The 13,565-nt window shown below is 40.1% G+C and overlaps 1 protein-coding gene across 1 annotated transcript in view; it reads left to right on the top strand.

Annotated features, from left to right (window-relative positions):
• Nucleotides 1–13,565, top strand: part of MORC1 (MORC family CW-type zinc finger 1) — a 140,944-nt gene that overhangs the window by 81,292 nt on the left and 46,087 nt on the right. The window contains exons 18-19 of the mRNA XM_036242516.1: nt 11,726–11,791; nt 12,766–13,005. Of these exons, the coding sequence (XP_036098409.1) occupies nt 11,726–11,791; nt 12,766–13,005 (306 nt within the window). The remainder of the gene's footprint in view (nt 1–11,725; nt 11,792–12,765; nt 13,006–13,565) is intronic.

Consider the following 13,565-nt stretch of genomic DNA (forward strand, 5'->3'; position numbering starts at 1 on the left):
CTTAGTGTCCATGTTCATTGGTTGTACATATATGCATAAGTTCTTGGGTTTATCTCTTCTTTTCCCTCCCCTCCCACTCTGTCCCTCTGAGGTTTGTCAGTCTATTCCCTACTTCTATGATTCTGGATCTCTTTTGGTTCACAGGTTATTTTGTTCATTATGTTCCACAAATAAGTGAGATCATGTGATACTTGTCTTTCTCTGGCTGACTTATTTTGCTTAGCATAATACTCTCCAGGTCCCTCCATGTTGTCCCAAAGGGTGAGGGATCTCTCTTTTTTTTATAGCTGCATAGTATTCCATTGTGTATATGTACCACAGCTTTTTAATCCACTCATCTACTGATGGACATTTGGGCTGTTTCCCCATCTTAGCTATTGTAAATAGTGCTGCTGTGAACATAGGGGTACATATATTCTTTCTGACTGGTGTTTAAGGCTTCTTAGGGTATATTCCTAGAAGTGGGATCATGGGATCACTGGGTCAAATGGAAGTTCAATTTTTAATTTTTTGAGGTGACACCATATTGTTTTCCGTAGTGGCTGCACCAGTCTGCATTCCCACCAGCAGTGTACTAGAGTCCCCTTTTCTGCACACCCTCGACAACACTTGTTGTTTGATGATTTGTTGATGGCTGCCATTCTGGCAGGTGTGAGGTGATATCTCATAGTCGTTTTAATTTAAACTTCCTTTTCTACCCCAGTTTCTGTTTTCTTTTCTCTCCCACCTTGCTAGGGATCTGCCATGCAAATCAGCTACCTACTGGGTTCACAGCCAAAGAACTCCTTGTCCCCCCCTTTAGCGTGGAATCTCTGGGTTTCTATAGGGAAGCTACTGAGAGTCACCTTGGGAACACATTCTCCTGTGCAGTCCCCATCTCTCTACAAGTGGCTCAGCTTTCTACAGTTTTAGAGCCTCTAGTCGTGGCTTGATAACAGGTCAGAAGTAAAGAAAGGTATCACAGCCTGTGGGTATTTTCATAAACAATTAGGTGAAGTGGATTTTTCCAATGTGGAATGTCTTAATTTGTTCTGTTTCTTATTTTGTTTACCACTCCTGGGGACTCTGTAAAGGCATTCAGCATACCCTGAGTTGATTTTATGTTTGTTGGAATTTTTTTTTCCCCTATGAAGGCCAGAGCTGGCCCTTAGAAGTACTAGTGCCCATCATGAAGTCTTAATTACTTTTATGTTTGTTTAGAATTGGATGTTGTATTCATTAGTGAGGTAGAGATTTTGATGGCTGCTGATGGAATAACAGATTTGGGCCATCCATTCTGTTTATTCTTTCTTTCTTGGTAGTTGACTTTTTCATTAAAGTTGAGCCAGGTTTATAGATTCAGTCTGTTTCAAATATTAACAGACAAGTTCAGCAGCACTCAGATGGAAACCTACTTCCACTAAGGCAAAGGAAATAGATTCCTCACCATCCTCCTTGCCCTCTTCTGTGAAAATAAGCCTAGCATCTCAATATCAGACGCATGCCACCCAGTTATGGTCTGCCCACCTCCACTTCTCTCGTCCTGCTTCCCACTGCCAGTGGCACTATGCATTGATCAGACCTGTGGAGCAAGTGTAAAAATGACCTAAATTTGCACAGCCCATTTCTTACTGTCTTATGTTTCAACTTCAATGTCAGAAGGCATCCCGATTTTTTTTTTTTATCCTCACCCGAGGACATTCTTGCATTTATCTTCAGATAGAGCGGGAGGGAGAGAGGGAGGAAGAGAGAGAGAGAAACCTCGATGTGAGAGAGACACATTGAGTGGCTGCCACCCACATGACCCCAACCTAGGCCAGGGACAAACCGCAACCAAGGTACATGCCCTTAGCGGGAACCGAACCCAGGACTCTCCGGTCTGCAGGCCGACGCTCTAACTGCTGAGCCAAACTGGCCAGGGCAGGCATCCCAATTTTAAAAAATGAAGAGTTGGCTAGGTAAATCAAAGACTGTTCTGGATCTTAGATTCTGTGGTTCTGGGCTTTTGTCACTAACAGCCAGGAGGAATAGATTAATGGCAAGGTAGATTATGGTAATAATATCAGGAATCAGCAGCTGCAGCCTTTTTTCCACCCCTCATACCCCACTGGTGTATAGAGTGACTAAGTCTACTAAGAGTACCACCCACAGGACACCCTAGTTAGAGAACACTCATAGTGAGGTAGAAAAGTATTCTGATAAAAGAGGCAATCCAATGATTGGATCTGTTCCCCTAGAAGAAAATGAGGTCTCTGGGTCCAGAACTGTCATCTCAATGGATGGCATCTTATAAAATCCCTGCCCAGCCCTGGCCGGTCTGACTCAGCAGTTAGGGCGTTGGCCCACAGACCAGAGAGTCCCTGGTTTGGTTCCCGCTAAGGGCATGTACCTCGGTTGCAGTTTGTCCCTGCCCCAATTGGGGTCTTGTGCGTGGCAACCACTCGAAGTGTCTTTCTCACGTTGATGTTTCTCTCTCTCTCTCCCTCCATGTTTCCCTCCCGTTCTATCTGAAGATAAATGCAACAATGTCCTTGGGTGAGGATAAAATAAAATAAAATCCCCACTCATTTTGCTAGTTACATCAGTTATAACAACAGAGGGAAATGAAGTTCAAAGAAGTTGAATAACTTGAATCAAGTCACATAATTATTTTATTTTTTTATTAATCCTCATTTGAGGATATTTTTTTCCATTGATTTTTAGGGTGACTTGGAAGGGACGAAGGGAGAGAGAGAAAGAGAGAAACATCGATTGATATGAGAGAGACATATCAATTGGTTGCCTCCTGCACACACCCCGACTGGGGCCAAGGATGAACCTGCAACCCAGGTACATGCCCTTGACCAGAATCGAACCACTGAGCCACATCAGCCAGGGCAAGTCATACATCTTTAATTGGCGAAGTTGGAATTTGTTTTCTTTTTGTTTCATTCTAGCACTGACCTCATAACCTCACAGGGTAAATACAGACAAAAAGGACCTTTACTAAGACAACAGACTGATGTATTGTGAATCACATTTGTTGAAGGAAATACGTAGGTTTTCCTTAATAAACCTAAAAGGAGAGCTCAGATTCAAGATGTAATTGATAAGCTGTGTCAGCACGCCAAGACCCTGTTTATAACCTGTGCTTCTGAAACAGTCCATTCCACTTTCTTCTTTCTGAGTCAGTGAAGGAGTAATCTGGCCCCAGCCACAAGTTTCCAGCTCACTCAGCACTTGCTGTTTTCTATACTGAGTGACAAGTGCCACCTGCTGGCCAAATGATGAAGAATTTTCATTTTCACTCTGTCTCCTGACTTGCTCAGCTAACTAGTTGGCATAACATCTGGATAATTGTTATTCTGTTTTTCACTGAACCCAGACCACAATTTAAAACCATAAAGCAGAGTTACAGACTCAGTTTCTCTGAAGCTGAGGACTTTCCCATCCTCAATTTTTCCCCTTTCTTAGTTTTAACTCACAATTTGGATTCTCATCCACCTACTCTATGGCCAGGATGACTGTGTCATGATCAGGCACAAGAAATATAGTCTGGGATACATTTTATTCAGGGTTCTGGGGTATCATTTTAAATCCACTTTGTGCTTTCAATCATTATAAGACAGGTAAAACTTAATTTCCTGAATGAAGCCTACTCTACATTTACTTATTTGCACATAAGTAATGTTAATTAGTAGTATGTTTATATAATCAATTTATTTGTGTAAATGGTCTATATTGGTTATGTACTCTCTAGGTCTTTCTGGGTTCATCTTTTCTGATCAATATTAATTTCTTGTCCTACGATAGGTCCAGGCTCTCTCTTATCTGACACTAGTTACGTTTCTGGGATTAGTTTCTTCCCTCCTTAGGTTCTCCACTGAGTGGCTCCGGGCTCCTCTCAGGAGTTCCCCACTCCCATGCTGCTGAGGGCCTTTCTCCCTGCCCCAAGTTTTATCTCAAGTGGCTTCTGCCCCTCCCCCTTATCCTTCAGGGTCTGAGACTAATGTTGTTCCTGGATGAAGTCATCTCTCATTTCCCTTTGTCCTTGAGTCGTGTTTCTCTTCAAGCATGTTTTACTTTCTACCTGATATTATAGCTACTCGTGTATATAACGGCTCCTATACTAGACCGTAAGCTCTTTGAAAGGAGGGACCTTTTTTATTTATCATTGAATTCCCAACAAGCTAGGTCTGGATCTTTTACATAACAGGTGTTACCCAACAAGAGTGGAGGATTGAAAGAATTTGATGTTATGTAGAATTCTTTACAAATAGGTACAAAAAAATAAATATTTTTCATTTGATTGGATTGGTTGACTCTACATAGGTTAGACTTAAAACCTTTTTCAGATGTTGTTGGAAACCAAAATGTCCTTACATGTGCTCAAAATAAAGGGTTGCATTTGGATGGGATTGCAGAGACTTTATTTGGGTTTTGTTAGTCTTATTTCTAGTCTTTGCATCAAATGAGTAGCCTTTGTAAACTTCCATGCCTGTTGAAAAAGAACTCCAGCGACAGCATGCTATTTTTTGTAGTGCTCATGCGGACACAGAAAAGGAAATAGTTTAACCTGACAAGTCCCACATTGGTTGTTTTAGCAGTAAATGGGGAGCAAAGAAGACATGCTGAACGGTTAGCTGTGTTTCCCCATTAAAATGGCGTATCTGAGTACAGCTTTGTAATGAAGAATGTGAACACATTTTCCCATTTACAATTTAATCTTTTTAATGTGTCACTGTTGTGTAGGATGCTGAGATTTCAAATCTGTATAACTGCGTAGACAGATGTCTCAGAAAGATATATTTATTCATCAAGAGTACTTTTCAGCCTCCTTACATAAACTGCCATAATCTAAAATTTATGACGCCTATAGTCCTTTGTCTAACAAGAGGCTATTATGCTCACTGTAGTTGAAATATTTTACTTTATTACTCTCGCTACAAAGATCTCATTTCTCTATGGTGATGCATTGCTTTTCCAAAAGGGATAATACGTAATATATTCACACTTGTGAGCGCCGTGTTCACAGCATAGCAAATGAGACATTAAGCGAATTGCTCATGACGAACTGTGGAGACATCTCTTGAAGACAGCGTCTGTGTTCTTTTCCTTCTGCATAGCCCACCGTCACCCCTGGCTGTTCAACTTCTTAACTTGAATCACTCATGCAGATTACCTTTGTATTCTTTCTTGAGGAATTGACGCCATACTGCCCGAGACAGCATTCTCAGTTTCCTGTACAAGCGGGACAGCACCAGCAGTCCCAGGGATATGGGAACAGACTGGCTTCAGGGCAGTGGGCTGTGGTGGCCCAGGGTAGTCCTTGCTCCTGGCTTCATATGTCAGCTCATTCTGCCCTGGAGATTGAGACCAGGGAATATCACCCACTGCTGTTTGCTCCTGGGTTTCACAGGAGTGACCAGATGCTGCTGCAGAGGGCCCGTAGGGATGCGGGTCGCGAGGGAGTGTGGCCTTCCTCTGAGAGGGACAGAGGAGCTCTGACGGGCAGGCGGCCTCGCCACATGTCAGTCAGTCATTTCTGTTCTGGCCACAGAGATGGAGGAATGAATAAGTAGAGGTCCAGGTGTGTTGCCTGAAATGATTGTTAATGAAGGGAATACTGATTTGGGTTTCAATGCAAATATGCCTATTTGATCTCTGCCCTACAAAAATTCCTTCGCACCTGAACTGTGTATACAACCAGATCTCAATTAGTGTATGTGCTAATCTGGGCCAGTCAGAGGCTGCCTGGTATCCTGGATGCGCCTCAGGTCCTGTTTTCTGAGTCTGCTCGGGGTTAGGTACAGGTGAGGTGTTTGACTTCCTTCCAAAGCAGGCTGCTCACCGGTCCCTTCGAAGGAAACCCTGTGCCTTTGAGCCCCAGCATTCCTGAGACCTCTTCTCTGACCTGGAATCTGCTTCTCGTCTTGTGAGATCTAATCTCCCCTCTTCCTCAGGACCCAACTTTACATGTTAAATTCAGCTTAAGGACTATACTTCAAGATTATCCTGATTTTGAATTCAAAGGGGAGGAGGATAGTCTCTTGACACACCTGGGTATTCTGATTCAGTGCTAGAGGACTAACTGATGTTTGTCTGCGACCTTTGCTTCACAATGGACTAGAATCATCCTTCCCCTATTCAGAGACTCCTCAATTGTGTGCTCGTCATCCAAAGTCTGTCACTTAGTATTTGACCCCTTTACCCTCTTTGTCCATCCCCTTCCCTTCTGGTCGCCACCGTTCTATTATCTTTATTTATAAGTTTGGGGTTTTGTTTGTTGCATTTTGTATTATATGTCACATGAGTGAAATCATACAGTTCATATCTTTTCTGTCTGACTTACTTCACTTAGCATAATGCTCTCAAGATCCATTCATGTTGTTATAGGTGGCAGTATTTCATCTTTTTTATGGCTGAGTAGTATTCTATTGTAAAAATGTACCATATCTTTTTTGTCCAGTCATCCACTGAAGGACATTTGGGTTGTTTCCATGCCTTGGCTATTATAAATAAGCCACAATGAGCATAAGGGTACATACATATGGGCCCATTTTTAATTAATTGTTTGTTTTTTTTATTGTTGAGTTCTAACAGTTTTTTGTATGTTTTGTATAATATTTTGGTCTTTTACCAGATGTTTCTTTTGCAGACATTTTCTCGTAGTGTGTGGCTTGTCTCTGCATTGTCTTGACCCACTGGTTATTATTACTTAAGGGCTATTTCTTACATAAGCAAGATACGTTTCAGAGAAGAAGCCAGGTGTGTTGAGGAGTCAATAAAAAGTAAAGAAATGAGAGTAATGAATAGTAAGCAATTTTAGGAAATGCTTACTGAAGGGGCAGAGAAGATAGGGTTGAAGCAAATGGGGTAGTTAGGGTTGAAGTCAATTTGTGGCTGGGAGAGAGTTGGCAGTGTTTCTGGACTAAGAGAAAGGAGCCAGTGAAGTTGGAGAAACTTCACAGCAGAGACGAGGCCTGATGAATGTAGAAAACTTCTAGCAGAGACAGGAAGGAAGGGCTCCTGGGACTCAGGGAGAGAGTTGAAGTTAGGGAAGAGGATGGACAGTTCTTTCCCCTCGGAGACTGTGGGAGACAGGTCATAGGTGTTCCACATACACCTCATAAAGGAGATTCAATATTTGCATCACTGGAATACCCAAACAAAAAATAAGGGAAGAACACATTTTTAAAGGTATGAATCAGAAAAATATTTTTAGTTTTGAAGGAAAAATAAATAAAACTTGTAACTACATATTTGAAACAGTGCACTGCAGGCTAGGAGAAACTGTCCCAGAAAGTCAACAAGAAGGCATATTCTAGTAAAGTTACTCAACTGTAAAGAAAAAGATACAATCTTTTGGTGAATAGGCATTAAGGTCAAATCACTTGTAGGGAGAAAAAAATTTAGATTGGTTTCAAACCCTCTACAGAAATCTCAGCTCCAGGGGTAGTGAAGTGAACTAGAAGATCCTGAAGGAAAGGAGTTGTACACCAGAAATCTCATATTCACCACACCTTTTTCTTTTCTTTTTTTTTTTTTATCCTCACCTGAGGACATTTTTCAATATTTTGTTCAGATAGAGTGGGAGGGAGAGAGAAACATCGACATGAAAGGGACACATCAAGTGGCTTCCACCCACATGACCCAAACAGGGCCGGGGACAAACTGCATCCAAGGTACATGCCCTTAGTGGGAACCAAACCCGGGTCTCTCCAGACCACAGGCCGACACTCTAACCACTGAGCAAAACTGGCCAGGGCTCACCACACCTTTTTCAAATAAAAAACCTACAGATAGTTTTGAAAATAGGAAGGAAAAAAACCAAACAAACCTCAGAAAATATTGTTCTCATGATTTCTTTTGAGGAAACAACTAGAAATCAAATTTGAACCAGCCAAGAAATGCCTGAAAGTTTTACAGTAAAGAACTGGAAATGAGCATTGACTGTATTTAACTATAGAAATGAGACTAAAACTTATGTGACATTAGGTACCAAACTGAGTGGAAATGTCATGGAAATGTAGTAATAAGTCAGCTAACAAAAATAGGAAGCCAAGAACAATAGGTAAGTTGTTTGCCTCACCTGTACTAGGAGATGAAGATAGATAATTTAAGCAATTCAAACATACTTTTTGGTACGAATAGAAACACTAATAAAGATAATACTATCCATAAATATCAGAGAATGGAATTAAAGGGGAAGAGAAAATACATTCTGTCACTATTCAGAGTAGGAGACTTATAGATACTACATAAAATAGAAAGAACCAAGAATAGGAGGGTTATATAAAGTTATCATTATAATGGTTGCACTAGGGAAAAAACTTACATAATATCAGAAGCACCTGCACAAAACAAAACAAAAATGGAGTGTATCATTAAAAAACGTAAGAGAAATTATAGAAACAAATCATATGACAGCTAATACCAAACAAATATATGATTTCAATAAATATAAATGGCCTAAGCTTACCTTAATAAAGGATAAGGAACTTCAGGTTGTAGCACATAGCAGAGATCAAGCCTGCACTGTATACAAGACATATCTAAAATAATAATTCAGAAAAGCTGAATTCAGATAAATATACAAAAAAAACCACCACAACAACAAAACAATAGGGGTCCAGCCTAAAATTAGACAAGTTGAAATTCAAGGAAAAAACGATTAAACAGTGCAAGGAAGGGCATTTAATTAGGCTAAAGTCACTTGTTCACAGTGAAGATGTACCTATTACAAATCTCTCACATCAGCTTATATAGTGTTGAGTTCTATAAAGCAAAACCTACAAATGATACATGGAAAAAGAGACAATCATACTAGTAATTAGAAACTTCAGTTTGCTCTCAATTTAGGAATACATGATAATAATAATAAATATAAAATTGATATATAAAGAGCTCAGTACTCTCAAAATGTAGAATGAACGTTTTATGTGCTTTTGGAATAGTCACAGGAATGACAGCATGCTAGGTCACCAAAAAGCCCGATGGAGACAATTCAGCAATGTCTGTCAAAATGACAAGTGCATATACCTTTTGACCCGGAAATTTTACTTTTAGATATTGATTATATAGATATACTCACACAAACATGAAATTACCTATTTATAAAATTACTTGTTTTACAAAATATTTTGTATGGTAAAATATTGAGAAGACCTAAATGTCAACATGTCTGGTTATATAAAATGTCATACAACAATACATTAAAATACAATGCAGCTGAAAAGGGGCTGAAGAAATGTTTTAAGTACTAACAGAGAAAGATCTCTAGGATATATCTTTACATAATAAGCAAGATGCAGACTATGTGTATAATATACTACCATTTTCCCCTACCTCAAAAAAGTGGGGAAAGCTTATTTACATACGCTTGTGTACAGTACACAACCAATCTCTGCAAAGATACATAAAAAGTAGCATCAGTGGTTACTTGTTAGTGGAATATGAACTGGACAGATGGAGAATGGACTAGTAAGTAGACAAAAAAATAGACTTTTAAAAATGTGTGTGATTCCATGTCGCTATATTTTCTATACAAACATCTAGAAAGAAACTAGCTTACAGTGGCATAGGAGACAAAGCAATGAATTCTCCCTTGGGGAATTGGAGGATGCATTCAAAATGTGTAAGATTTGAACTGAGACTTGAAGGATGAGTGAAATTTAACAAGTGGAGAAGATTGGAAAAATTATTACAGGCAAAGGATATGGGTCATACAGAGGCATGAGAATGTGAAAGTGAACCTAGAAAATAGGGATTGACATTGAGTCCGTGAGGGCAACAGGGGGCATCAGAGGAATGGGAAATGGCTCAGAAGAGAAATTTAGAAAGTTTAGGTGCAACCATTTGAAAGATGCTTGGATGTTATGCTAGGAACCGTTTGGTTTCATTTAATAAACTTGAATGTCTGTATGGCCCATTCCATGTGCTAGGGGCTGCAGAAACGAGACTGTCTTCTGGGCTAGTGGTTCTCAATCCTATTGCATATTAGAATTACTTGGAGAGCTCTAAAAAATGCTGATACCGGGCCCCCACTCCACACAATTCAGTGAGAATTTTAGGGTGTAAGGACATGGCATCAGTAGTCTTTTAGAAAAGACTTACCAGGTGATTCTAATCACATGCATTTAATTTTGAGAATGCCACCTCCCCCTCCCCTCCCCTTCTTTCTCCTCTTCCTCATTTTAAGGAAGGAAATAATACAGTGTAGAAAGTAGTTGTGACATACATCTGGAGAAGTCTCTGAACTAGAAGCAAGAAAATGAGATTATAGAAACAAGAGATGATAAAGCCTTTAAAAAGTGTGGTTATTTGAGGCTAGTGCAAAGTTTTGCATTTAAAAGATATTTAAGGCCCTGGCTGGTTTTGCTCAGTGGTTAGAACATTGGCTCATGGACCAATGAGTCGCAGGTTCAGTTCTGGTCAAGGACACGTACCTCAGTTGCAGTTCGTCCCCAACCCTGCTGGGGTCATGCGGTTGGCAGCCAGTCGATGTGGCTCTATCACATCGATGTTTCTCTCCGTCTCTCTCTCTCTCTCTCCCTCCCTCCCACTCTATCCAATAATAAGTAGAAAAATATCCTTGGGTAAGGAATTAAAAAAAAAGATATTTAAGTAAGAGAAATCCACAAGGCTTGACCACTGATTAGGTGGAAGGGATTGAGAGTGATAATGAGCCAAAGATATCTAGCTTGGATGGCTGGGTATGTGGTAATGCCATTAGTTAAAAGAGAGAATGCACTAGGAAGTACTGGTTGGGGGTGAGTGCAGGTATAGAAGCAAAATAATGGATTCAATCTTGGGGAAAGTTTGCCTTGAAGGTACCTGCAGTTTCTAAGATGTACCAAGAGGCAGTTGGATCTGAGCATAGAGGAAAAGGCACCATTTCAAAATCTTTGCAGGCCATCCACACCCGAAAACTTTTCAGCCGAGAACAAATCCAACCCTTAGAGTCAGAGTCCAGTTTGGGAGATAGGGTACTTACAAGAGCAAGGTAAATATTCCGTCCTAGAAAATCTGGGCCGAGCTGGATACCCCAGTAGAAGAGTCAAAGATAATGGGTACACTGACAGGGAGGTGTACGTGGATCCCCAACCAGGGTTTCAACCCAAGGAACCGAAGCTGGGCCTGGGGTGCAGAGACAGCGTTGTTCTTTAGCCTCTCTCTGTGTATTTCATTCATGTCTCATCATTTTAGGGTAACAGTTATCATGGCCAATTTAACCTAAAGGTTGCTGCTTTTTCAGGGAGAGCAAAGCTTCCTCTCTCTCTAGCCATGCCTCTGAGCACAAGGCAGCAGTGGGTGATGGGGAAAGGCGGCACCCAGCGAGTGGGACACAGTTCAAACCACTCTATTCTCAGAAGGCCTTTGACACGCAGGCCTAGAGCTCTGAACTAGACAGAGCTGTTGCTGAAGATCAGAATTCATTTCAGGTGCTGGGAACTCAAAGTAGGAAACCAAAGATCTTCCTAAAGGGGCGATGAGGCCTGTGGAGATGGTGTTTAATACAGGGGCACCCTGAACTGCTCATAAGACATTAGATCTTTAGGGTTTCAACCAACCATTGGGTTCTCTTGTACCATCCAGTCCCCGCTAATCAGAACATCTAAACTGAACGGGACCCCTTAAAAATTATCGGCAAGGATATGCAATCTTGTAATGTCTTTTTTAAGAAATGAAGAATATTGAGTTATTGTAATATGCCAGTTGGAAGTTATTTTGACTCACATTTGTCTAATGGCTTTTTCTGTGAAAGTCTCAGTTTATACCAACAAGCAGGATCGCCGAGTTCACTACCATCTGCCGAACTTCAGCATCTAGGGTGAGTAATTAACAAATGGATTGAGCCATTTGTGTGATGTTTCTCATATAAAGGATAAGACTTATTATCGAGGGGCAAATGTCATCATGATTTGTGAAATTCAGAAAGTGAAGCAGTAATGAATTTTCTAAAAACTGTCACCATTTTTTTTCTTATTAGAGTGATACACGTTTATTAGGGAAAACCTAGAAAATGAAAAATAGATAAGATTTAAATCACCTATTGTCTTACTTCCTGGAGCTAATGACCATTTTAAATATTTTAATATATTTCTTTCCAATATTTTCTATGGGTATATATGATACATGTATTTGTGTGTGTGTGTGTGTGTGTGTGTGTATGTGTGTGTGTGTGTGTGTGTATGTATATAGAATAGAGAGAGAGAGAGATTTATTAGTCTGTGGATATGTATTTGCCTAGAAATGCATTATATGTGTAATTCCTACATTGTTTGTTAAGTATCATATTACATTATATTCCTCAGATGTTAATTCAAATTTAAAGTGTAGAGGGGAGATTTTTCAATCTTTAGATAAAGCTTTCATTTACACCAATCACACAAAAAAATATGAAAAGCTATAATTTTAGTTATTCACATTTTTTAACAGGCAGATGATGGGATTGATAAACCCCAGCCAACATTTAGATAAGTAGATTACTGATACATATGCACCAGGGAGCCAAAGGCAAGTAAATCTCTGTTGGGAGGAAGTCAGGAAGCACACTGTTCTCAATTTGGGGTCTTCTGCATCCTCGAAATTGGATTTGCTGACTCGGCCCAGCTCTGCTGAGTCAGCTTCTGAGGGATCCATTTCTGTGGTATACATTTGCCGAAGTTGGTCCCTAAGTTTGTGCTTTTTAAGATTTTGATTACTAATAAATATTACCTAATGTTATAAGGTTTTTAGGAAAGTGGTGCTTAATTATAAAAAAGCTGACTACCAACAAATAAAAAACGTTCTTTGTTGTTTAAGGAAAATACAAAAGCTCAGAGAATCAGGCCTTCAGGCAGTGGCCTGAAGCATGAGTCTTGTGCATCCTGTGAACTTCGGGCCAGCCACAGAGGCTGGAAGAGAAACCTGGAAGGGACAGACTCGGACGTCGAGTACGTTTCAGAGACTACAGTGATGAGGTCCGCAAGGAAGAAAGTGGGACCACAGCAGAGACATCCAGCAGCCCTGCCAGGAGGTGTCACACCAGCTGCCAGATCCCAGGTGTTTTTCTTTTTCTTTTCTTTTCTTTTCTTTTCTTTTCTTTTCTTTTCTTTTCTTTTCTTTTCTTTTCTTTTCTTTTCTTTTCTCTTCTTTTCTTATTCACCAAATGTGTAGTAACTCATACCTAGAAATAGCATTTGGTAAAGGTTTTACTTCATTTTTCACTCTAGTTAAAGCATATACATTGTAATCTGAGTTTCCTGGACAAGGTCTTAATTCTATTTTTTCTTCTCAGTTTTCTCTTTTGGAGGAAGAGTCAGATTGCCAATATCAGTATATCAGCATTATCTATGGAGAGCCCCCAAAGAACACCTGGATGGGAGCTATGTCTCTCTGTATTTAAGAGAGACAAATTCATGCAGGATACTCATCTTGGATAAACCTGTAAACTTGAGGATTTTGCATTCAATGCGTTATAGCAAAAATGCTTAGCCAAATTCTATAATAGGTCATTACCCCTGTAGTCAAGGTTATGGAAAAATGGGATATAATTTCAGTAGTACAATTAAGTGTTAAGATTTTAACAAGTGTACTACCCAAGAATGTCCATGCATGCAAAA

The sequence above is a fragment of the Molossus molossus genome, unplaced genomic scaffold, assembly GCF_014108415.1.
Source record: "Molossus molossus isolate mMolMol1 unplaced genomic scaffold, mMolMol1.p scaffold_m16_p_5, whole genome shotgun sequence".
NCBI classification, from domain to species: domain Eukaryota; kingdom Metazoa; phylum Chordata; class Mammalia; order Chiroptera; family Molossidae; genus Molossus; species Molossus molossus.